Source organism: Cinclus cinclus, chromosome 10 (assembly GCF_963662255.1).
Source record: "Cinclus cinclus chromosome 10, bCinCin1.1, whole genome shotgun sequence".
In the NCBI taxonomy this organism is placed as follows: Eukaryota; Metazoa; Chordata; class Aves; order Passeriformes; family Cinclidae; genus Cinclus; species Cinclus cinclus.
In genome coordinates this window covers 5,529,739-5,557,149 of record NC_085055.1, presented here as the reverse complement: position 1 = coordinate 5,557,149, position 27,411 = coordinate 5,529,739, and the positions used below count along the sequence as shown (strand labels likewise).

The window sequence follows — 27,411 nt, the reverse complement described above, 5'->3', positions numbered from 1 at the left end:
TACAGATTTAAAAAATATGTGAAAACAGTAAGACAAAAGTAACATGATCAATAAGCAATAGCCATGCAAATGAGAGACACTGTGTGAAACTGTGGTGCAAAAATCCCAGAAAGAATAAGTTGGGTGCTTAAAACAGCATGATTTTAATTCCCTGCTGCCTGCCTCAACTAGAGAGAAAAGGTGTTAGTTAATGGAATAGGAAAAAACATATAGAAGGAAATCCATTTGCAACTTGGATGCTTTGACAATTTTGGATCATGCATGCAAAACATTCAACCATTCTTTTATTAGATGACAGCAAGTGAAGTCCATGCAGTTTCAGACAAAAGATTTCTGAACTAGTTACTTGTTTCCTTCACACAAAGTAATAGTTTTAAGCAATTCAGCTGTTAGCCTGAAAAGAGAAACGGTGTCATTTTAGTTTTCTTTAAATTCTGCTCCTCAGGAGAAACTAAACATGCCTTTCACAACTGTCTGAATATAGATGACCTCATCTACTGTGAGCACGACTGACTGATTTTCCAAAAAAGACACCCTTAGGTAGGAAAGAAAAGAGACAAAAATGATGCACCAAGAAAATGCTGTTCAGAAGTCAGCTATAAAGTGTTTCTGCAAAGCTCCATAGGAAAAAGAAGAAAGTGACCCAAAATTTAAACATGCACAGAAGAGCTGAGGGAGAAGGAGGCTTGTACAGCCTCTAAAAAGTTTCTTAATATTGAGCTGAACTCAACAGTTCATAGAAACAAAGAGAATATACAGAACATCACATAGTACTAATGGTGGTGGCATGCAGACACCAAAATTGTCAAAATTTGCAACCTGCATAATACCTTTGGTTGAATTGCTCCAACGGTTACCTTCAGAATAATGGGATAAAGTCAACAGATTGACGCATGAACCGCCTGCCCCAGATCCAAAAACAGTTATTCTCAATGGGTCACCACCAAAGAACCCAATATTTTCACTAGTCCATCGCAAAGCTTGAATTAGATCAAGAAGGCCATAGTTTCCTTTTGCTGCTTGGTCCCCAGTGCTCAGAAATCCTGTTAAAGTAAAAGAAAAGAGAAGAGGTTAGCAAGGGCTCTTCTGAGTGATCCTGTTAAAATCTTCCAAGTAAGATTTTAGAAGTATATGCCATTAAATATCATGCAACTATGTAATTTTCCATAGTCCCCTGGGATCAATTTGCAATTTTGCACTTCTTATGAAATAAAATATATTTGGTATCCAGTCCTTTGGCCATGATAAATACATGTCGCAAAGTTGAAGATACATCCAAGGCAAAATACTCATTGAATCTTAACAGGTCACAGCTTATTACTCCCAAGGACTTTGTGTGATTGTACTGAGTTTGAGAGTAAAAGTTTAGGAAACAGATAAAATGCAGTTGTTTTGTACATGGTTTGGTCAACTCTATGTTGCTTTTCTCTACTCAGGTACAGTCATGAGCTGTGCAAGTGCCTGAGATACAATTATTACACTTCCCTGTAGACTCTGTTTAATCCTGTCCTGGCAATTCATTCTCTTTTACTTTTTTTCTCCACCCAAAAATGCAGCTTATGTCACAGGACAAGCCAGGTTGAACAATGGGAACAGCTCTCAGCTCCCTGAGCTCCATCCCATAGTCATTAACCTGAGTTAATTGAATCTACATTAAATGGATAAAGACAATTTAGGTTGTTTCCATGACCCCTTAACAGCAAAAAGGTAAGAGCTCAGGGGTAATCAGGAGAGCACTACAATTGCTCCCATTTATTCCTGGAGGAAAAGAGTTGGAATGTGTCAGGTGCAGGAATGACTGTTCCACACTTTACTCTCAGCAGTGCCTTCACCTTTAGCATTGCTGTTACTCCTGCCATTAGTGCCTTCTGACTACAGGAGACGTACAGCAAAAAACTCTGAAGAAAGTCTCTGTTGATAAAAGACATTGCTTTTGGACCCCATTTGTTGACATTTCAGATTTTCTCAGCTTAATAAACAAATGTTTAAATACTACCAGCATTATGAAGTAGTCCATACCTCCATTTGCATATCAAACTGATTGATGCTCACTAAATCGTGTAACTGCTTTTCAGCACATGCTTTGTAGAGAAATGCAACGATTACAACAATTATTTCCACGTTAATTAAATATCAGTGGGTCTTCAAGCCTCGTCAAAGTTCTACTAATTCAACTCTCTTGAGTGCAGACAGCCTACTCAAAGGAAGTTTACATTGGTTTTGCAGACAAATGGCTCTCAAAGGAGTCCTACTCTTTCATTATGACAATAAAAGCATCTTTTGAGACATTTTGAACAAGACATGTGCATATACATCTATACAGCAAGGATTTAACAAGAATACAGATAGGTGCACGTGTGTACCTATATTCAGGGATATAATGAACGTGCCCTTTGTTACTTTGTTATTACTCTGATTGGGCTCCAAATTGCATTTGATGTTGTAAATATATAAATAGAGACATTTATACTAGCAGCCCTTCTTTGCTGTAAATGGCACTGAAAGCTCATTGGCCTCAGTGCCTCAGCTGTTGAGCTCTGCTCCGTTTAAGGCGAACAGCTTTGTTTGTGTAGGTCAATCCTGATTTTTGTAACCACAGAGAGGGAAAAGGAAAGTGGCAAAAGGTGCCAGGCCAGCAATTCTCCCACTTCCAGACCTAATGTAGCAAGTCTAATAGACATACTTCATTCATTGTACCTGTAGTAAATTGTTAGTCTACGCTAGGCTTTAAAATAACCACTCTTCCACAACTGAAAGCTGCCATATTTATTATCTAACTGCATAAAAAGCAAAGTAGCATCACTACTATAGAAGAAAATACCCCCTTGGTATTCAGGAGAAACCTAGACAGGTAGACATAGTTATAAGTAATTCATTCAATCATTCATTCATTCTCACTTTACTATTACAGCTCAGCACTGAGATTATGATGATGTTATTTTACCCTGCTTCACGCTCCTTCACTTTGCTCCGTGTGGCCAGAGGGTTGGTGTGCATGGCTATGTGAATGCATGGCCCCAGCACAATCCTGCCTGCACAGGAACATTCATTCTTGTCTTCATGCTCCACTAAAATGTTGGTCCCCATAAATAATTTTTAAGGACACAGAGAGATGATATCTTTGAATATGATGGCAAATCTAATGAAAGCTCCCTAACCAGTGTCACTGCCTTTGTCAGCCTGCTTGGAGTTGAGAGATGGCACCAGCGACTGTAACAAAATTAAAACATAGGAATTTATGGGAACTACAGGATCCTGTGGCTGTACACGCTGGGAAAGTCTTCCCCTTTCTTTGCATAAGTGCACGGCTGTGGGAATTCAGTGACAAATCAGTTCATCACATTAAGCACGTAAGTGACTTCCCTGATTCAGGGCATTAGAGGGACTGGCAGTCCCTGAAGCACAGGCAGCAATGAGATGAGAGCAGCTGCAGCAGTTACCAAAACTGTGACTTAAACATATCCCTCTTTGCTTTTTTTGCTTTCCCTGGCTTTCAGATTCGCCAAGCCTGGTCAGGGTCTGCTCTCAGCAGAACTGCAACATTACTTCAAAGAGATCCAGTAGATTTCTCAAAAATTTTCCAAGGCATTTATTGAGAAATTAGATGCTGGGGTTATAGCTGAGTTACATGGATCACTCTGAAGGAACACAAATGTGAACACTCAAACTTTCTTTTTTTTCTTTTTCTTACTCCTTCTTTTTTTTTGTTTCTTTTTATTTTTTTTTCTTCTTTTAAAGAAAAAGTTGCTTTCTTTACTCTGTATAATATGCAGCAAAGTAGAAACCATAAGCCTTTGCCTGGAAAAGCAACAGATTAAAACTATAGACAAAGGTTTTGACAGGGCAAACCCCTGGTGTCAAATCAGTTCATATCAAGTCTTGTATCTGGATGTGGAAATGGGAAATCCTTGGGAGACTATAAATGCACTACTTTTAAAGAATCTTCATGAATCTCCTGTTCCTTAAAGTAGATGTCAGGAACCTTGTATTCAGTTCAGGGAATGTGCCAGGAGGGGGAGCTTTCAGTTTATTAAAAAAAAAAAAAAAAAAAAAAAAAAAAGGAAAAAAAAGGCAGCAGTGTTAGTAATATTCTCCTCATTCATCTATATGAAACAAATTATGACTTGTGTCCAGAGCAACAGTTCTGATGCTAAAGAAATATCTCATGCCTCCTCAGCATGAACCACACTGGCTGATTTCCATATCTGCACAAGATGGATGATGACTGATGTTGACTTCATGACATGAAACGTTTCTATCTCATTTTTCAGAACCATAAGAAGCCTGTTAATATCACCACCTGTTCATGCCTTTTTTTCTTGCATGCAGTGGTATCAGCATGGTTTAGGAGCATTTAGAATGTCATGAAATCAGAGATGGGACTGATAAAACAGATGAGGTTTTTCTTTCCAGTTTGTGCCTTTTTTTTCTCCTTTTCCTAGTGAGGAGTGCCTCAATACAGATAAATGCATGGAACTGAGGGAAGTGTTTTAACACCAGCATCATCCCCTGTTGGTCTGTGAGTGCAGGTATTTATTCCTATTTATCACAGAGATAAAACAGTGATTGGAACAATAGATTTTGTCTTTATCCCAAGAGGAGCTTTCAGTGTATAATGGATATAGATACCATACATTTTGGTGCATTCCTATGACACAGCCATTACACCATCTAGTTACTAAGCTCGTAATTTTGAGTCACTGAGTGCAAACCTGCTCTTGCTGAAAAGGTCTTGTGTGTCTGAAAGCTTTTCTGTTTTTAAACTGTATCAGCTAGTCTATTAAAATATATTATCTCTTTCTGCACATACTGTCTTATTATTATCCTTAGATTGTCATCTCACCAAGAACGCTGCTATCATATTCTGCCACCTTTTGCTCTTGTAAGAAGAGGGAAGTAAATTATTCCTTATTTCAGTTATTCCAGGAAGACATTTGCAAAAAACTTAGTTTTGCATTATTCTCTGAAAAGGTCAGATTGAGCTAATTTTGTTCCATAATTAAATCCTTCTACTGGAAATATTCCAATCATCAACTGAACAATTGCTATTTTATATTCTGAATGGAGAGGTTATCTCTTCTTTTATCTCCTCCAGAGGAGCAGACTCTAATAGAATTATGGAAGTGAGGATGTGGTCTTTTGTGAGTTTAAGAAAGAGATTTATTAAGCTCATTTGGACCATTTCTCTGTTACATGCCTGTTAGACAAATATGCAGAGAGTGCCACAATCAGGCCCTCTATTTTGTATTAAGATAAATTTTAATGCTTTATAGGCTTATCTGCCTGGGTAATGATTTCTTCTTGCCATTCAGATAATTTTTTTTCTAATATGATTCCAGAATTTTTGAAGAGTAAATAAAATAATGGGCTTGGGAAACTTAAAATATTTAGTTGAAAACCTTAGGTAATCTGAATTATTTTAAGCTCTGGCCTAATTTGAAGATTCAAATTAATGCAGAGAGGGAGGCCAACACAGAATTTTTCCTAATGTTAGTGACTGCTACAACTCAGTGATGCAGTGAGAGAGCAGGTGCAGGCTGGTGGGTATGAAAGTGCCATTTCACATGACAGGAGACCCAAACCATCCCTCTAACGAATTCTGTCTCTATGTTTGATGACACAGTGACCTTTGTGGCTGGATGGAAGTAAAGGGCAGAGTGTCTTGCTGGACACACACACAAAAAAATCTGCCCGTGAGAACAACAAATGCTACTCTAAAAATGAAGCACAAGAGCATATAAAAACTGGTCTGACATGCTTCAAGGGCTTTTTCCAAGAGTTGTGTCTTTGAAAGCAGTAACACTTAAGACTTTACTGTTACCCACCTGTTTAGGAATGTGTCATAATAATTGAGCTAGGTTTCCAGTTACAATTCCCTGTGCAGTCAAATGCCAGCTTTAATTTTGCTAAAAGCAAATGTTAAATTGCACAAGTATAAATGCACCAATGCATAGTGGAAGAATGCAGAGTAGTTTTTGAGGGAAGAATTTTTATTCCCTCTGGATTCATTGCTTAGGACTTTAGTTCAACACCTTTTATTAATATTTAATGGTAATTGCCATGTACAGAAATTTTCCACTGCCCTTCAAACTATACCCACTCAGATAGGAATGTAAGCAAGATAAGCAAATTTTAAGAGAGATGGCTAAACTTAAAGAGCACATTTGCTTTCATCTTATCCATCTCTCTAGAATTCACATCAGCTAAGTTATCTGAATGATTTACATGGGCAGCAGCACTGTGAACATTAATGAACATGTGATATTCTTGAAGCAGAGGATACTGCTCCTCGCTTTGCTGACCAGCATTTCCTAATTTTAATGGCATAATTTAGTCATGGGTAGGGGATAAGGTGACTAAAAGAGCTAGGAACTCCCGTAAGAAAAATGTAGGAGAATATGAACTATTCAGTGCATGAAAAATATTCCTCTACAGACATCTGCAGTGTACCTCCACTTGAGAATCAGGCAAGTATTCTGAAAATGCTGCTCAAGCAGGTGTTTTGTAAGAAATTCATTTCATATACAGAAAAATGATTGCAACATTAGCAAAGTTCCTGTCTGTTTCTGTAGCTTTCTGCCACGTACATATTAGTAATGAGATTAATGATTTCAGAAGTCCAAGATTCTAGCTTAACTCCATGAAATGTGTGTAGTACCATGCTGCATACTGATGCATCCTTTCCTGGCTGTTTCAGACCAGAGAATCACAGAATCATGGAATCATTTAGGTTGGAAAAGATCTTTAAGGCCATTAACCCAGCACTGCCAAGCCAAACACTAAACCATGTCCCCAAGTGCCACATCTACACATCTTTTAAATCCCTCCAGGGCTGGTGACTTCCTTGGGCAGTGCTGCTGCCCCAGCAGTCAGCCTTTGAAAATTCCCTATCATTACACCAAAGTAAACAATTTACAGGGTTGGATCAGTAAATACACAAGTTGTCAATATGTCATTTGGCATTTTGTAAGTACGCATGGAAGAAAGTGTGTGAGGATCTATGAAGTCTGATGTGCTATTTCAGCACTGGCCTACTGTTGCAATTTTTAACACTGCTCCCAGGGTACTAAATCCTTTGAATTAATATTAGTGAAGTGCCTGGAGCCTACAAAAGGGATGGATAAGTGAAGAAATTCTTGCCTGTGAAGGTGGGGAGGCCCCGGCACAGATTCCCCAGAGAAGCTGTGGCTGCTCCATCCCTGTTATTGTCCAAGGCCAGGTTGGATGGGACTTGGAGCAACCTGGGATAGTGGAAGGTGTCCCTGTCCATGGCAGGGGGCTTGGACTAGATAATCTTTAAGGTCTAACACAATCCATTCTATGATTCTACAATTCTAAGCATCCTGTAGATGTTGAAACAGGTTATAAATCCATCATTCTTTGAAGGCTATGAGGGGAGGGTGACTCTGCCTTTAAAGTTTCAGTAAAGAGATGATAAAAGTCTGAGAGTGCTTTGAAAATCTGTGTCTGCCTCTCCTTCACATTGTCAATGCTTATATCCCACTCTGCCTTTTCTGTCATGTTGAGACAGTTGTGGGGAGGCTCTCAATGCTGGGTATTTTCTGTGTGCATGATACTGATATTTCAGCCTTGTCCCTGTGACAATCCCATGGCTGCACAGGGTGTTGTGGAACGGGGCAGGCTTGGGCAGAGGGAACAGGGATCAAAGGGGCTCTCTGCCTCCCAGCCCCTGCTCCAATACAACACAGCCACATGAGAGACCAGCTCTGTGGTAACTTATTATAGATGATCTTTACTGGAGTCAAAGGAAAGTCTGATAACAATCTCAGAGACACTCTGAGAGCTCTATAAGCAATGGGGCCAGTCCACTAGATGAGATCTTTAATACTGATTTCTGATTACGCTGTAAAAGCAGAAAAGAAAAGGAGGAGGCGAGTCCAGTGTCAGAAATAGAGCTGCAGATACTAATTCTACAAGATTTGAGGTGATATGTGCTGACACGTATTAGAAAGGAGAAGGGAGCCTTAAGAACTGATGAATGATACTATGGCATGGGTGGACACAGGAGGCAGCTGGAGCATCTTTGATTTGAATGTGTCCTCTTCTTTAAAAAAATACAAGGGAAAAGATGGGGTTTGCCACATAAAATAGCAGGTATCTATTAATATTTTCATTTTGGAAAAAAAACCCCAAGATTTTCTACTGCTATCAGAGAAAATTTGGGTAAAATGAGTTCATTATTTGGAGATAGCCCAGATGGGACTTGAAAATCTTTCTACCCCATATATCAGAGAATTTTTTCCTGTATAATCAACTGTGTAATATGTGCAGCTACTTAGAACTACATGCAGTTCACATCTTTCAGGTAATATATTTTAATTGAGTATTACATGCCACAGAACATTTTTTCTGACTTTAGCCTGGAATTCATCTTTACTTTATAATGGTCACTCTGGCTCCATGTGAATGCTTTTTATTCCAATAATACCATGTAGTTTGTCAGAATTTTGATTATGTGGTAAATGGGAGAAAGGATGTGCTCAATTTCTCTAGAAGGTAAAATTCATAATTTAGCGGGAAAAAAATTAAAAGTCCCAATGAGAGGGACAGCACCATAATTTTTGATTCTTCTTCCCAGTATTGAGATTTGGAATGAGGGTCCAATCAATGCTAATATATATTCTATGAGCTGATGAAAAGGAAGTTAGAACTCTTTATGTAAAACTGTGTAATCAAATCACTAGTTAGAAGCCTAGCAGTTATTTGGAAGTGCAATCTTTCAATCAGAACACAAAAATTATAGTGCTAATTTTCTGTGAACTCAAATCTCCTTATTTGAAAATAAATAGAAAAGATTAACCATTGGAGCAATTTATGAAGTACTCCGTTCAGTATCTCATTGCTTGCATTCTTAAATCTCAACTGGAGGCCTTGGGAATGTGTGACTGTTGAGATAAGATTCAATTCAGGAAAGTTTTATGAACAGTGGAATACAGGTAGAGGTCACAAAAATCCTGCCTTGCTTTTGCATGTGTGGGTTTAACAACACATCAGACTTAAATAATCAAGATCTGGCCTGCGTGGCCTGCTCAGTGAAGACAATATTGGGAAATCAATAAATTTGGAGAAAGCCTGAGAAATAAAACTTTCCTGTTTTTTCCTTCTTTCTCTCTTCCCCCGCCTTTCCTCTTCCCTTCTCTTTTTGCAAAGCTTAATCCTATTTAACCAGCATCAACATCATTCTTGGAGTTCTGTTATTCATGTGGATTTCTGTGTCCACCACGCTCTTTGAAATAAACTTGGGGCACACCCTCCATTTATTGTTTAACAAATCCTTGGGAACACGTGGCAATATTTTTACCCCAGTGATAACAACCTGCCACGCTTTCTCCATCTGCTCTGGGGTGACAAACTCCTTGTCCTACCTGTGCCACCACCCCCACACCTGCTGCCCTGCTGGAACACCATGTGCAGTGGTACCCCAGTGAGCAGGAGGCTGGGGATATTCTTACTCAGAGAAAAGGACTTTAGCCAGCACTGAGAAAGCTAAGAAATACAGCAGGTTTTCCACTTTATACCTGTTGACCTCTCAAAGTCTGTGGGCTTTTTATCAGTGGGAAAAGATCACTCAGAAGAGCAAACCAATTAAAAGCAAACATAAACATGCTTTTTGATCATCTGAGCCACGAGGAAAAGCTTGGGGAGGTCTGTAACAAAAATGTGTTGTAAACAACTATTTTAATTCACAGGCTTGTGCTAGTGAGTTTCTTATGCTGTTTTCATTGCTAATAACTGAGCACCAGAAACATTTGTAACAGCATATATGCCCAGATAGAGGCATCAAATCTAATTTTCTGGTAAATATATATCAGTTCTGGTAAAATGTAAAGTAACTAAGAATTAACTGCATCACCATATGCCTGTTCTCTTCCTACACAGCATCCTGCCTCTCCTAGTATAATTTTTTGCATTCTGCTGTGTCTGAATTTCCTATTCCAGACAACAAGGTGCTTTATTTCTTCACTGTGATTTTACTCTGCTGCAACACACATTTTGTGTCTTAAAGGCAGGGAGCTGAAGAAAAGTCAAGGATGGGATGAGGGTAGCTGTTACAGAGCTGGTAACTGCCATTTACCCAAAAAATGATTGCTATTATATTCCTTCCCAGCAGAATCCTGAGGGAATTTGTTAAATAAAACAGTAGGACATAAAAAGTATGTATTAATTTATAAATCATACACACAACTCCTGCCTATGTCTTCAGAGTGGTCTTATAGAATACCTCATCACATGCATGTCCCTTAACTTTTCTAGCAATAATTTAAATAAATACAAGATGTCAAAGAATTATCCTTAGCCCATGGAAAAGGAAGGAAAAAAAAGACTCAAATCCACACAAAGTTAATTGAGGCTAGAATTACTGAAGCTCTGTCTATTGCAGTTTCACATTGGTGCACTTCAATTAAGGCATAATAGGAGTGAAAAGTAATTTATACTTATAGATTAGACGTCGTCTGTGAAAAATCACCGATTAACTCACAGTGGGTTTCTGGAGTACCAGAAGAACAAGCCTTGTAGTACTCTGAGTTTCACTTTCCAGATGGCACCTTGGTACCAGAAAAGCAAAGCTGGAATACCTTTATTTAGAGGTATTAGTAAAAAAATATTTCAGCACATGGGCACACACAGGCTCATGCTATCAGCATATTGATATACAGTCTCCACCAAATGAAGTTCCATTCCCCAAAATAGTGCTAGCACAAAAACACCTGCACTGTTTGTAACACCAACCTGAAGTCTTTACTTGCTCATATTTTTACTCTGTTTAATTGCAGTTAGAGAATTCTTTGAAAGGCTGCATATTTGAATCTCAACTAAATGCGGAGCTCCAGTTTTCTGTTGGATACTGCATCCTGTCCTTCTATTCTGCACTGAGTATCCTGTGCATTACCCCTACTTCATGTGAAAATGATGGACCAGGGTCATGGCTCTGCTAAATCTAATTCTAGTCAAGTCAAGAAAACTTGCCAGGTCAAACCAAGGGTGTAATTCTTTTGAGATATGTAAAAGCATCACATTAGTAACTACATTCATAGGCACAGCATCAAACATACAGCATCAACAAAGTGTCTCAACTAAGAAATATTTAATGGGTAGCATAAAATAATTGATGTTTCATAGAATTAAGTATGTGAGATGAATTAGTATGTGAGATGACGGGAAGCTGAAGTAAGAGCCTGGAAACCTCTGAAAAGGAAAATGTGTGTACATCAGCCATCCAGCTCCCAATAACTGAGATTGCCTTACATCTGAAGATTTTTGCAACAAATAGAGTGGAAGAAAAATGGAGTCCAGCTGAGGTGAATACACTGTTAAAGATGCTAACTTTGCATTTACTGCCCCTGTGTTTGGTCCACAGCAGGAAGCCTGGTGTTCAGTATTGCCTACTTGGAGAGTATCACAACAGCCTCATTCAGCAGGGCTGGTTCCATCTATTGGCCATCAGAGCACAGAAATCTGGTAAATGGCAAAGTGGGGAAAACTGAACCAAGAAAACCTAAATTATTCAATTTTTCTGTCTTGTATTTTAAAATGTAACTTTTTTTTTTTGAAAGCTATCCTGTAATTATAATATAATTCTTGAATACAATACCATTACACAGTCTTTGAGTCTGAGGGTTATATTCTTCTGTTACTTTTGCATTAAATTAGATGTCTTTAAGCTTACAACAGCCCCTTACAGCCAAACTGAGACCAGAACACCAGTCAGAGGTCACAGGGAGCAGATTCTCAGCCCTGAGCAGTAACTGAATTAATACAAGATGGTCACATCTAACAAAGCAGTGTTCAGAAGAGCATTCACAAGAATGTCAAGCATTTCCATAAAGCTAAGAAACAGTATGACAAGGAGTGACTGGCTGAGAGGCATCACTTTGCTATTCTGCTGTTACAATTCTTACAGCTTACTCCAAAGGGAGCTGATATGCACAGGATTCACACAGTAAGTAAAATGGTGCTAATTTGTTTTTAATACTTAAGCAAATACTACAGGTTCTAAAGGCACTTTCTTAGCCTCAGATGAGTTGGAAAATCTAATCTGTGCTAATTTTCCCAAAAACAGATGGTACATGAATTAAACTGTGTAGACCCTTTTAAGCTTCAATTCTCACTAGGTCCCTTTTGGGATAACTAATGTTCATTTCTTAGGGCTCTATTCTCCTCCACTTATTTCTCTTAAGTAACTGAAAACAGCCTCCTTAATTGCACAGGAAGAGACACTCAAGGGGAGAAAAGTCACAGAACCTGGGCCTTCAAGGGATTTTGTTATGTATTCAAAGCTTGTCACTAAACCAAATACTTTTTGCTACCTGTGTTATTTACAATGGGAAAATATTTCACTCCCATCCAAGAAATGTCATTAGCTGTGGAAAGAGGACTGTGACAGGAAACCTCATTCAGGTACATGAGTTTAAAGTAGGAGGTGTGAGCTCATAAAACCCATGTCATCTGAAAATAAAGATTGCAGACAGTAAGTATTAATAGGTGATTTTAGATGTTTATTATTGTAAAAGGATTGAAACCTTGCCACATCCCAGGGCTAGACTATGTTAGAGAGGTAACAGTGCTCTTAGGGTTTGTGTAAAGGAAGTGAATCAACATGTGGAAAGGAAAAGTTGGGAAGAGGAAATAACATTAAAAGAGGGCTTATTAAACCAATTCAATTCACAGCTTTTCAGTAACCTAAGAAGAGCAGATGTCTTGCAGCATCATAATCTAAAACAAAAAAAAATAAAATTCTGCAATAGCCAGATAGAGGACACTGTGTTCTCCTGGAGCTGCTCCTTGCACAGCACCTGCCACCTCTCCCTCCTCTCAGTCAGACATTTCCATATGGCACATACAAACACAAGTCCAAAGATCTTCTTTGATTTCAGTCATGATCTGCACCTTAAGGGAGAAGGTTGAGGGAACAAAATATAAATGGTCTATTACTGTTCTTTTTTTCTATGACATTTAAACACTGCCCTGAATTATTCTGGAAATCAGGATGGTTTACAGAGCGTTATGTTTTTATCCTCACCTTGAATAATAAGTTAATAGCAATTCTCAATTTATAGGAACAAGGAGACAGCACAAAGAGAGGAGTGATAGGCCAAGATTACAGAGGAAAGCTGTAGTGGAAGAAGCTGAACCTGGCTCTAAATTACAAGGCCAGAAATAGGATCTACTAGACCACAGCCATGAAAAACAGAATTGCTGTGGCATTGCATTTGGAAGATTTTTTTTTCCCAGCCTCATGCCTGCTTTTACAGTTCCAGTGTGAATGTTCTTTGAACATACTGCGGAATGTAAGCTGGGTGCTAACTGATGAAGCAAATTGAGTTTTAATGGACTTTGCTCAACAACACACCCCAAATGACACATGAATAATTACCATCAATCTAAAGCAACATCCTGATAAAGTTACTGAATGTAAAGCACATCTGCTGATTGCAAGGGATTGCATTCTTGGTCTGCTTGAGATTTGTCAGAAAGTGTATTTATACTCAACAGCAATTCTGCTGACTCCAAGGATTGCTGCAGTTAACAAAAGCATCTCTGATGCTGCAATATTGAATCACGTCCCATTTCTGGCAGAGTACTTCTAGCAAAATACCAGCTGTTTTCAGTGGAGGATCAGCAGGATACAATGAGCTGATATGCTGGCTTGATTAATCTTTATATGATTTCCCAGCTTCTAACATAACTTTAGCATGTTAACATGTGCATAACTTTATATTTGTAGTCACCAGTGTAGAACATCACTTGACAGTTAAAGTACTTGTGTTCTCCTGCTGTACTCAGGAGAGAGTTACTGAGGAAGGAAAGTTCAGCTCTTTACATTTGTCACTTTCTGGAAACAGCAATGATGGGTTGACTGCAGACTGTAGAAAGGGAGTAGCTCAATGACTTGCTGTTTCATTTACTGTTGTTTTGTGTACCTTTGCTGTTTTTCTCCATCAGAACAAAAGGTACCAACCACATGGCTTTTGCTTTTCAATGATCCATCAGTCAAATGAAAAGAGCATATGAATAATTTTGCTAATTCTAGTGGAAAAATCCCATGTGATTAAAACAAAAACCCCACAGAATAGGTCCCTAAATATTTAGAATTAGTCTCAGTAGCATTAAGACAATGTATTTCTTTCTAGGATGGAAATTAGAATTTCTGAGGTATCCTTCCTTCTCAAAATTGCAATTATTTTCCATAAGTTTGAAAGATTAACAGCATTGTGGAAGACTCTTAAAAACATTTCAGTGACTGGAATATTGTGCTCCCCTCTGCTGTCAATAAGTCAATGCTCAGCTATGACAATCTCTATGAGGGTGGGTCTAGCCTAACCTTGAACTTATTTTTTTTCCCAATCCTCTCCATACTTTTTCAATTCTGTATTTGCTGCTTCATTCTAAACCCTTTTTAAATACTGCTGTGCTCTGCCCCAGCTATTGTTTCCCAGTGTGTATTCATCACAGTCAACAATGTGTTATATCTCACACTAAAAGTGGCTAAACACAAACACTGCTGTGCAAGCTATGAAAAATATTTACTTTAATACTGTAAATCACTGCCTGATAGCTGCTGGGAACAGGCCATGTAGGAGAGTTTATGCTTCCTTTTACCTTTGTCCTTCTTCCCAAAGCCATGCCCAAACAGATGTAGAAAATAGGGAAAAGGCTCTATGCATTAAAAAGACCTGTTGACTGAAAAAATTCGATGGCTGGACAGGGAAAATCTTGCTGTTGTTTGGTACCCCCAGGCTTCTTACATGTTAAATGTATATCATTTGAATACCTTCAATTCAAAGCATAGGAGAAGTTGTGGAGCTAGGAAGGTGTTCTCTGCTTTCAAAATGTAGTTGTGAGTTTATTTTTTTTTTTTTTTGTAAAATATATATACTTATGTATCAGGATGAATGAGTTTTATCATTGACAAATGAAGATCCTAGAGCTGTCTGCACAGCACAGTCTCCATACAGACCCTCTCTCCCCACAATGTACAGAGCTTCTGCACTGACCAGTGTATAAGCCAGAGAGAATAAGGAGGCACAGTTATTATATAAATGATGAGAAATCAGATAATAAAGTAACCAAGCTGGGTGTAAGAATGAACACACCCAAGACCTGTATGGAAAAGCCATGCAAAATGGAAATTCTTACCTATGAATTTTCTCATAGGGATTTTGCAGTGCTTTCCAGAACAAATGATTGCTTTCTGAAGCAGCAAAGCTCGTGAACTTAATGAAGATATTTCCATTAATTTCATAGACTCTGCATTCCTAATTTAAAACAGGGACTGCACATTGGGACATTTCCTACTCTTTGTTGATGTTGTAACAAAATCTCACATATAGGCACTGAAATCAAAACCTGAAGCTATTTCAAAGTGATTAGTTGACTGGGGAAGATGCTTATTAAAAAATAATGTAAAATTTGCATCACAGCTCAATTATTGCATCTATTTACTGTTTCCAATAACACAAAGGGCAGAAATGGAAGTAGCAGTTATTTCATCACTATATTGGTTCCTTTCATCTGTTTTCAAATTAGTAATCAGATCCCTTTTGTCTATACTCTCCCTATGGAGGGGTGAACTGAATGAACTTTTCACCCCTAGAATCTTTTATATTCAAAGCATTTCGTTTCCCACAAGCTAAAGAAAAAATAATTACGCAATCTTTGTTCCTACTGCAGGTACCTAGCAGGTTTTAAATATAATAAATGCATTCTGGCAAAGTTAATGTACCATAAAATCAAGCAGACTGTATCACTCTTTGTACATATACCTGGTAAGTTACCTCTGAAAATAACAGTAATTTATGCTAGCGGATTATTCAACCATGGCAAACCCACCCTCTCTGTCAGGAAAGGTATTTTAAGACACAAAAACATAATCCCCCCCCCCCCCCCGTACGTTTTCCCTGAGCCTATTATTTACCCAGGATGCAGTGCCTGGTTTAAGTCCTGCTTTTAGTCAATTTTATAGCACAACTGAAACACTGGAAGTCAAGTGACTCAACGCAAGGTCACACAATGAATCTGCACCTCTGTGCAAAGCAGGGCTCGAATGCAGCCAGCACCTGCTCCCTCATCCTAGATCATCCTGCCTCTGCTTTGGAAAGCATTAGCCTCTAAAGGAGGCTGGTCTTGCAAGTTCTGTCACTAAGGGCAGGTGAGGCTCTCAAGACTGGGAGGAAGAGCAAACGGCACTGGTGAAGCCAGCTTCACTCCTTGCTGGGCTCCTCTGTGTTGTCACAGTTGTGCCTTATCTTTCATGCGACAAAACGGTGCAGATGCCAAGGTCATAAAAAGTTTTATACAGCTGTGCCTGCCGTCTCTTCAAGGTGGGTTGGCAGGGAGAAGGGCTACAGACAGAAAAATGGAGTAATAAAGTTTAAGTAGTGGGCAATAATATCCATCTGCAGTGCTGCAATGCCGATTAAGAGATTGAAAAACTCCCTGTGGCTCTAATTGGATTTTCCTGTGTTGTGCACAACCCTTGGGGGCTGAATGCAGATAAAGCCTCCTTGTGCTGCCTGTTCATCCCACATATGTGACTCCATGTAATGGACTTATCCATTAAACAGATTCTTGTGGTGCCGTGGAGCTGAGCTGTTGCAGTGACCTTTAGACACCACTGCAGATTAGAAAATCACAATCTCATCGCTTAGCATGACACAGTACAACACTAATGGCCACCTCATACTGTCATATTAGCTCTATATTAAGAACAACAAAAGAGCCAGAATGCAGAAGTCTATGTGTGGTTAAATAATGTAATTAAAACCTTCTGAGAACTTTTAGATTGCTAGCCATAAATGTAGGTACATGTCAAGAAAAATGTAAGTCAGTTTGAGAAACTAATTTTAAAAACACCAGATAAAAGCTAAGTTTTGAAAAATAATAGTCTGGGGGAAAAAAAAGCTTTAGTATTTCAACAGCATTGCCTTCTGCTGAACTGAATCTGTTTTCATTTTCAGAGGTCTTTACATGTACTCTAAATAAAATTTTTAAAGTAAAATGAATATCATTTCTGAGTCTGCAGACAGCCTTTGCAAGTGTTTCCTTTCCTTCTTGCAGATTTCCTAAACTACAGACCAAAGCCATGGACTATTCTCATTCAATGCTAATTTTCCAACTCATTAAACAGGAGAGAAAGCTGAAACCATTTCATTAAATGGAAAGAATACTGCAACTGTTTAGTGAGAAGAATAATCCAAAACAAAAGAAATATTAGAAGATAGGAAATGTATTTCTATTTTTGTTAGGAATAGAAGGAAGCTGGAAGGATAAAGTAACAACCTTCTCACTCTCCTAATAATTAGAGTGCTGAGAGCCACGAGGGGGAAATTGAGAAGCTGGGAACATGTCTGTGATTCATCAGCACAGAGCTCAGAGTTGTATTTGTCTGAGATTACTGAATGCTGTTTATTGAATTTTGTTCCTTGCTTATGATTATCTGCTTCTCTTGTCAGACAGTTCCTTCATGACCTGAAGATTTCATAAGTTCACAGCAAGTGAGCTCTTGATTTTGGTGACCACGTTGGTGATACAGGGTATAGAAGTGAACACCACAAAAAATGGGGTCAGCACCCCATTTAAAACCCTGAGAAATAATGGGGAAGAGGATCAGTTAAATTAACCAGTAAGACTAAAAAGGAAGGGGGCTTGTGAACACAGCAGCAATAAAACAGAGGCAGAGAGTAAAAAATGTGATGAAGAAAGATTAGCTTCAGAAAAAAATGAAGACTGCTAAACCTGTGAAGAAATGGGAGAAGATGGGATAATAATGTCAAAGATTTCTCCACTTCCACCCAGTTAAGTCCATCACAGGTTTGTATTGCCACAGAGCAGCCAAAATGATCCTTCTGCAAATGAGCTCAGCACCTGCTTAGCACCTGAAAGGTGCTACGCAACCCAGGTGTCACAGTGTGTCTTTCTTATCCCTAACACAAGGGAAAAATAAATGGCAATAAGCTCACAAGGTAAGTGAAAATGATAAGATGCTCAAAGGGAGAGTGTTCAGAAAAGATTAGGAAGTGGGTAAACAACACAAAGAAAAATTAATATAGTTTGGTCAAAGCCACCCCAGGGACAGCAGGTACATTTCAGTGTGAATTATTCAGGTTACCACATAAGGTTTATCACTAGACATGGAAGCACCAAAATAAGGACAAGAAACAAATACTCTTCTTGGCTATGACAACTGCTAAAAATGAGGGAAATGGTGGCATACTTCATTGAACTTAAATTTGGAAACTAAGAGACACAAAGCACTAGATTTTTTTTTTTGTGTTGGTGAAAACAGGGAGATGAAACTGAAAGAAATAGAGCTTTCCCCTGTCTAATTTCTCCAGTTCTGTGTTTCTGCAGCTTTGCTCATAGTGTGATGGATAAATGATCCCTACAGCACTTTACCATCACTGGGCTCCAGCTTTCCAGTAATGAGAAGACTTTCCTTAAAAGGGCAGCATATGGGAGACTTTCTCTGCTTTATAAATTTTATCCTGAAGCAGGCTAGCTGCCAAATACTGCAGAAGGTTAGAGAACCTGGAACGTGAGTGCACAATATGCTTCAGATCTCTGAATGACTCTCTAGAAAAAGGCTTTTTTTTTTTTTTTTGTAAAGGATGTCGATGTGATTTCAATAAAGCTTTAGAAGCAAGGTTCAGGCTTTCCCGAAGAATTTTGCATTTTCTGTCATGAACTTCCCTCTAGGAAAATTGCCCTTCATGCCTATCTTTGTTTCCAGGGACAGCAAAATTGACAACCCATTACACAACCAGACGAGTTACCAGATTTACCTCTGATTAGTAGCTCTTGTCCATTCCTACTGACATTTATATATCTATTGCTTTTCATTCACTGAAAGTAAAACAGGTATCCTCCAGGGGTGACATAACCATTACAGCAGGGATCAGTCCTGCAAGCTTTCCCAAACCTGGAGAGGAAATGGCTCCCAACCTTATCAGAAAGCAAGCAAACATCCAAACAAGCTTCAGGCTGAAACAGTGTCTGACCTGATTGATTTTCCTTTTTCAGTGCAAACTTTGATGCATTATGTACTTTGGCAGCATCTTTTGAAAGTGGCTGCAGAAGCATATGAAGCATTTGTGCTGTTTACCAGTCAGAATTTGGCAAAGAACTCCTATTTGCAGGCATTCAGGATTAAAAATACATTAATGAAAATACCTCTAATGAAACTTTTTTTTTTTTTGTTGGATGGTTAGTTAATATCCATAACAGATTAAAACTGTAATCATGATATTTATGCTTATAATGCCACAAAAAAAGAGCTTGATTTGTAAACAATTGATTAATTCTGCAGTCAAAGAGCTCTAGAAAACTAAAAGCTGAAAGAAAAAAGGGTAGTTTTTCAGCACCTGCTATTCAACCCCCAGTTGCCATGTTCATGAATCCTGTGCAGCCATGAATGCTTGCAAGTATACTTCAACACAACTGACACCTGCACACACACATCAGCAATGCTATTAGAGCCTGAAAAGAGCATTTATGAAAGCTCAAGGGGATAAACTCTAAAACCCACATGCACTTTACTACTGTGGTTATTAACCTGCACAAGTGTAGCTGCAAAAACATCTGTTTGCAGCAGTGAAGGAGCACATTTTAGAGGGAAACGTGGTAGGAAATTTAGTTTTGATCACACAGAGAGTGAATACAAAAGTGCTGAAGCAGGTGTGAGGGTCAGGTCTAGTCAGAAGACCAAGCTGCTGTCAGTCTTCACCGCACTGAATTTTCATCACTGAAGACCAGGGTTCAATATCTGAACTGTGTCTGTTAGACTATAGCCAGCTCTCACACAAGTCAGTCCAAAGGGCTGAACACTTCTCAGTGCTTGGCAGCTTTTTTGGCAAGTCCTTGTCAATGGAACATGCTGCTTCAGTTTGGAAATAGGTGGAGCTTCCAAACTGTTTTCTGTACCCACTGAAGTCAAAGTGAATTGGATCAAGATCCTATGTGGAGTATTTGGACTGTGTGCTTGACACTGTCAAAATACTCTTAAGTTTTTCATTTGCAGTAATGAATAAGACATTTAGAGATCTGAAGTGGAAAGTGGTTTCAAACAACTTATGAGAACTCTATTTAGCCTGTGCAAGTACAGAATAAAATCCAGAGGCAAGACAGTGCCATTTAAGTGGCAGAAGCAGGGAGGTACCTGAGATCAAGAGAGACCCTGGCTTCTGCTGCTCCAGTGGTGCTGCCAGATTCATCCAGGGCCCCAACTTAGTGCCCATCTGCTAAATGGTTTCAATATTATAATATTATGCCTGTTCATAGGGCTGCACATCCACTTTCTTTAAAAACCCAAGGCAACCAAGAATTCAGCATTTAGTCCTCAGTCTTGATTCAGCGAGGAGCACCCAAGTGCTTAGATTTAAGTGCTTTGCCCAATCTGGGGCTAAATGTTGAAAGTGATTAAAAACCCCTCATAGACTGAAGGAGAAGTCATTACAGTGCTCCTGCATAAATTTAGATTAACTACATCTCAAAAAAAAAAAAAAAAGAAAAAAAAAGAAAACCAACTTGTGTGCTTTGGAGCAAATTTGTAAGAACCAAATGGCAGCACAATTAGTGAATCATGTAAGTCTAAACATTGCTATTTTTGTTTTTATAACCCCCAGGCTAATTTTATTTTGAAATGGGTTAGATGACAGAAACAAAGCAAAATGCTTCATGGCTACGTTTGGAATCTCAAGGCTCTGCTCAAAGGGAAATGCAGTTGCTGCAGCTGAGAACTGCGAGGGACATGCACTGCGGCTGTTGTCTTTTCTCTTTGCTCTCTCAGCACGGGTGACTTTCTCTGCCACAAATAACTCAGAGGTTATGAAACGCACTCCTAAACAATGCCATGATACACAAGGCATGCTTGCATGTGTTATTCATTGCTGCAAATGAGAAACTTAAAAAAAATCCTAAAAGGTAAATCTATATCACTAGATCAAGCATAATAATATGAATAATTTTCAACATACTCTTCCTGCTGGCCTTTTCCCAGCTAACTCATTTAAATCTGTCCTTAATGAACCCCTACAGACTAGGAAATGATGTCCGGAGGCAGGTAATCCAAAAGGATTTTGCAGGAGCCATCTGCAATAAATCTGTTTGAAGTTTAGTTAATCTGCATTTTAATAGCTCACCAGCCAGGAAAAAGTCAAGATCTGGAAAGTTGGAGGCTGGTAATGCACTGAGGTCTATCAGATGGAAGTCTGTAAACATGAACAACTTGGAAGTCTTATTCACTGTAAATAATCTTTCTATGGACTTCCAGCTGAGGAGATGGTACTGAGCATGGATAACTCTGCATCCATAGAGCCTGATTAAGGTGACTGAATTATTCCCATGCTAGAAGTGCAGTTTATCACTTTGGGTCTTCTGCCTTCATCTGCTGGACCATCAGGTCCTATTTACTCTCCCTCTGCATCAATCTACAGCAGCAATTGGTAGAACTGTGCTGGCTCTGAAGGAGAATCATTTGTTGTTGAAGGTGGAGAGGCACATTTTGTGTCTGGCTGGTGATACTGGCACTGAGCATTTGAGGCACTGGCACTGAGCCATTGCCAGCAGCTGGGAAGCTCCAAACAGGCCCTGGCCTTGGAGGTTATAGACTGCTCTCCTGGTTTGGGATGGTTTCTGGACACTTTAACTACTAGTTATCTTTCGGTTTTTTGGGGGGTTTTTTGTTTGGTTGGTTGATTTTTGCCTTTTTTTTTTTCATAGAAGCAAACTATTTTGTTGTTAAGTAAGCTGATATCTGCATGTTTTCATATATGAAATTTCTGAAGTCTCATTTTGTCTAAGCTTGCTTTCATAGTGACACTCTATAGCACCAAGGACATCACATTAATTGTATTGACAGGTAATGATGCCAAAGCACAAAGAAACCAAGGATTTGGTGTGTGGGCATTTCTTTTGCCTCCTTATTTTCCTGGCTTAGTAAACTTTAAGAAAAGGACTGCTAAAAACTTTTCTGAAGAATCCAGCGAAGACATCAGTGTTTGGATCCAATTAGATGAAGGTCAAAAATGTTACCAGAGGCACCTCCAGGCTGTGTTTTAGTTCTTTTAACCAGTGATTTCCCCCCCCTGTATTATAACCTGGTTGCTCCTGCTTGGTCTTCAGTCCTGGGTGCCTTGTTTTGTGACAGACACGAACACATGGACCATTTTTTTGTGCAGACCAATTCAGACTTCGTGTGACTAAACAATAATCCTTGGAGTTACAGGCAGCTGTGGCTTTTACAGCAGCTCTGAACTGGTCACATAATATAACCACTTCAACAACACAGTGCAAAGAACACCCCCCCACACACCCCCCTCAAAATATGGCATACATATTAATCCCCTTACTGGAAGGTAAGACAAATCATCAAAAATAAGGGGCAAAAACTGTGTTTTTATCAATTGTCACACTAGGGCTAAATTCCTACCTAGTGTAACAGGGCAAGCTGTCTGCAGACCTGTACATGGATTGAATTTGGATTTTCCCCTTGTCTACTGTTTCAATTAGTCCATGACTGAGAAATAAGTAGCTGTTCCAGAGCCCTGCCTGAGCATGTTTGGATACACAGCAACTCTCCAGCAGCAGGTGGAAAATCTCTCATGGTTTGTCAGCTGCATCCTCTCCCCTGAGCCTCAGGGAGATCACAGCTCCAAATCTCATCTTTCCCACATGAGAGATGAGGATTACAGTTCTCTCTTCTGAAGATTATTTTGATGTCTACTGGTATAAAATGATGTACATATCATTAACAATATGTGTTTGTAAAAATCTTTGAGGTTGTTGTAAGACACTTACTTCCTTTGAAAGGAAGAAAAAACAACCTTAAACCCCCAGAATTCTAAAATGACAGTAACAAGAGATAAGGGCAATTTTGGAGTCTGCATTAAGAAACATTACAGCTTATAATAACTAAAACCCCTGTCATTAGCATGGCTATCCTAGGGCTTCGGTAAATCCACACCTGATAGCTGCAGTCAGTCATTCACAGATTGCTGATGAATGACTCATTACATCTCAAACAGGTATTTATGAGGCTAGATTTTAATATTTCAGTGTTGTATTAACCCAGAGATAAATACTGCTTCAGTCTCATCGCTGCACGATCTGTGCCTGCTCATCAGTTGCACTTGTAACACTTCTTGTTTGCTCACCAAAGCAGCACAGCAGCCTGTCAGCAGAGATGATGCTTTGAAAAGAGTGTCACTAGATAGCATCTGTTCTCAACTGCCTAGGTTTTAAACTACCTTAGAAATGGCAGGTTATTTCTTATATATCAGATATTTTCATGTCACATTCTCACAATATAGGAAACCTCCTACTCTGTCAATTACTGCACCATTAAAAGAATGGGCTGCATCAAATTACAATTTTTTTTCCCTAGGTTTAGAAATTGGCTGGGCAGGCACATCTTTCCCATCATGAGAGTAGAGGTTGGAAAAACACAGACTTAAGCTGGAGCTGGAGGATTCCCTTCTTCATGCACAGACAGATAATATTCCCTTCTTATAAAAAAAGAATGACAGAATGAATAAATTCGTTCTGTAGGTGGTGTTCCATATGGAAAGGAAATTATTGTTGCTAGAGAGAAAATCAAAGGGCCATTGTTTGGCTACCATCTATCAGCCAATGAAATACTGTTGATTCAGATGTGGTTTTGTAAAACAATAATAGTTAAAAAAAAAATAATCAGATCCTGGGTTATTTTGCACTGGGAAAACACAACGGAGAGAAGTGATCTATCATAAAGGGATGGCTCCATCACCAGGCACTTCCCATAGTGCCAGCTGCCCCATGCCCTCCTCCTGGCAGCTTGGGATGTGCAGGGGGCAGAGTGGGTGTCACTCGGTGGCTCCTGCTATCCAAGAGCTCCATGGGAAGGGGCTGGTTTCCACCACAGCTCCTTCCTGGGAACAAATGTCAGAGCCCAGGTGCTCAGGTATCGGCTGCTTTTCAGAACAAGCCCAGTGTTTACATCTCTTCTCACAGCTGCACTTTGAGATGGTGAAGGTAATTTGTGGTATGGTCAGAATAAGTGTCTCAGATACCACAGTGGAACTATTCCCTTCTGTGTGTTATTTAAAGTGACCACTGATATATCAATCAACTGTCATCCACATGCTCTGAAAGAACAACCTCTTTTTTCCTTTGCTTCAAAAGCTAACTTCAGTTTTAGGCTTATCTTTACCTCACAATAGTATTATGCCTATCACATTGAGGATTTTGTCTTTAAAAAGTCTTTTTTTTATACAAAGCCAACGTAGTGTTTCATTAAAGAAATGTAAATAGGCACTGTAGATAATTTTTTTCTTCTGAGTTGGTTCAGACCTTGCTGTAATCTAAAAAACCTGATTTAGCTGTGAAAGATGGAAATGAGGGTGCTGAATATAAAAGAGAAAGCATTATAAGAAGGTTTTATTCTAAATCTGATTCAAAAGCAACTGTGTAGCTCTTGGTATTTTTGGAAAAGCCATAGATGGTTAATCTTAGACTTGATGAATGGAGGTTACAGTGCTTTTGGGTGGAAAAATAACAGGGGAACAGAATATTGAATCAAATGAACAGATACATCCTCATGAATAAGCCTGACAATAGAGGCCAGGATCAAGCATACAGTAAATCCATTTCTCAGAACCTGGGTACCTACCTATCTGGCTCATTTATTTTCAGGTCAAAAACCAAATTAAAAGTAACATGCACAAATCCCATCTCAAAACCAATGGATTGTTTTAGAATATGCCCATTTCTTCTTAATACAATGATGGGAGCCAAAGCAACTAAAGAGTGAAAGAGTACTCATCCCACAAGTGTTGCTCTCTGACCTGAGATGAACATCATGGACAAATACAGAGAGATTCACAAAATCTGCTGCTGACATTTTCTGTGAGTTAGAGAAGAAGGTGCAACTCTGCCTAGTAAGGTATTTAAAGGCCACACAGAGCATCCTTCAAGCTCTTCATGTAAAAGAGAGTCATATTCACGGCACCCTTACAGTGGTAACAATACACAAGGTGTTTCCAGACAATTGGAAATCCCTTGTAAATACCTCATTCAACTGGGCCAGCAAAAGTTCTATATCTACAAATCAGGTAATGCAAACCAGTGTTAAGACAGACCCACACACGTGAGAACAACAGAAATTACTGATTTGAGAAGAAGAAGGACACCATGCAAGAAGCTGAGAATTACACATGCCTGACAGTTGTGCAGGAAGGCTAATAACAAATTGTGGAGCTGGCATCTTATCCAGCTTGCCCACAGGTAGAAAAACCACACCTGGATGTATCTGTGCAGTGACTGAATTTTAACGTGAATGCAGGAAGTACCATAATTTAGGTCATACATGCAAGTACTTCTTTCTTGTCTCAAAAGATAAGAGATTTCAACAGAAAATCTCCCAATATTTAAACGTTAAAAGTTAAGGTTTATATCATTCAATAATTTCATTGCAAAACCGAGGTACAATGCCACAGTTGGAAGTGTGGCACCTTTTCACCCTGACTCTGTCCCAAGTGTTGTTATGTTCCCATTTATTGAACCCCCTGGATCCTGATGTCACGCTTGCAAATTGGCTTCCCTCCCAACCTAATAACTTGGAGACTCTCTCTAAAACAGATGTAATATTAAAATTCAGACAAGTGACCTAAAAACGGCCCTTGAGGGCAGGCCTGCAATTTCCTGAATCACACTTTCCTTATTCCCTCATTTGTTAAGTTTTGCAACATCAATTTTTACACTGTTGCTGTTTTATTCTGTCCAAGTGATTGCTGAATACTAATGAACTGTCTCTCTTTGACAAATGAGTTATTGTTTGATATATTACATTAGGGACATTGAGACTAAACTACTTACAGATACTAGACATTTATAGAAAATACATTTACATAATAGTATACTATTAGCGTAATGAGGTCCCATATCTGGAAATAAATAGGGGTTTCAATAAGCACAAATGCTGGCAGTAATACTGTAGTAGTATTTTGTGAAATAAATGTAGGGAAACCACAGAAAAAATTACTTTCTTTCCAAATACTTTTTCATTTTGATTTTTTAATCCCACACTAGTTGGCTGTGCAAACACAGTGGCCATGGCAAGTACAGTGCTATAAGTAGGTTTTATCATGGTTCACCACTACAGTTTTGATTTATAATGTAAAGGTATAACTTTGTAAGATATAACTTTAGGGTCTGACACCAAATGTACCCAAATTACTCACTAGAGACATATTTAGTTTGGAGACTCTTAACCACCTTTTATAGGAAAACAGAAGGAACATATACAAAAACATCTCGAGTGGATTAGCCTCATTTATACAACTTTGTACAGAGCAATCCTGGAACTTCTGCACTGTTCATGATTAATTGCATTTTCAAAGGAAATAACAAAATTCTGCAGAGAAATCCCATCTCCCTCACTAATTGCCAGGGGCTGAATACTCAGAGCACATAGAGGGAGCCACTGACCCCCCTGAAGACCGACTTCAGTAGTGGCTACATTTTCTTTTGGCAAATAAAGTGTTTTCTCTTTTCTTACAAAGTTAATTTTTTTCCAGATGGAACACCTAGAATATTTTACATTCCCATTAACTGAAGAACTTTATCTGCAAAGCCTTTCTGTAATCAGAGTATTTTCCCTACAGTTTATTCTGACCACATAAACCCCCCCAATATTTTAAAATATTGCTGTCCATCCTGACTTCAGTATTTTGTGGCAGGATTTTGCAGTTCCAGTTGCTGTGGAGGAGCACACAGTCCTGAGTTGTTGGAGGCTGCTGTAACAGAGGTGGTCAAAAAGCTTCCTCTTCAACATAAATAGAAGTCTGAGATCATATAAACACATTAGCCTGTCTTTTCTCTGATTTTTAAGCTTTTTGCTGTTACACTGAGGCATCAATATTTTTCTTTTATTCAGCATGGCTTGCTCTAGGTGGTTTGGTTTTCTTTTTATAAGCTACTTCTGCACAAAATCTATCGTTGCTTAGATTTACTTCACTAATATTGGCTGGCATTTCCATCTTAACCTCTCAGCTAAATAAATGAATTTTTATTTTGTGGTCTGTGGTGAACGAGGCATCTCCTGAAAGCATGAATGGAGCTGTCTGTGTGCAGCAGCAAGCACTTTTCCCTGGTTCAGATCACAGACTAAAATGCAAAAAAAGGGGAAAGAAGTCTTTGATTTTTTCAATCTTTCAGGTTAAAAAGAGGGGGAAGGAGATGAGTGTGAGTCTCCCCTGTTTGCCTCACTATTTGTAGTCATCAGGATTTATTCACAAGATTAATTTTTCAGAATTTGTTTCTACTTAGTGACTAGACATACAATGTGAAAACGAAGATCAAAAATTAATTTATACACTTTATTCTTGTTTAATTACATATTCTTAGTTATTTTTGTAT

General features: G+C 38.8%; 1 protein-coding gene across 9 annotated transcripts in view; it reads right to left on the bottom strand.

Moving 5' to 3' along the window:
- NLGN1 (neuroligin 1) overlaps nucleotides 1–27,411 on the bottom strand; it is a 292,603-nt gene that overhangs the window by 6,672 nt on the left and 258,520 nt on the right. For 5 of the 9 annotated variants that reach the window (XM_062499006.1, XM_062499007.1, XM_062499001.1 and 2 more), the window contains one exon: nucleotides 858–1,043. In XM_062499006.1, the coding sequence (XP_062354990.1) occupies nucleotides 858–1,043 (186 nt within the window). Of the gene's footprint in view, nucleotides 1–830; nucleotides 1,044–27,411 lie in introns of all 9 variants that reach the window. The other 4 variants (XM_062499000.1, XM_062499003.1, XM_062499002.1 and 1 more) reach the window with 1 other exon arrangement.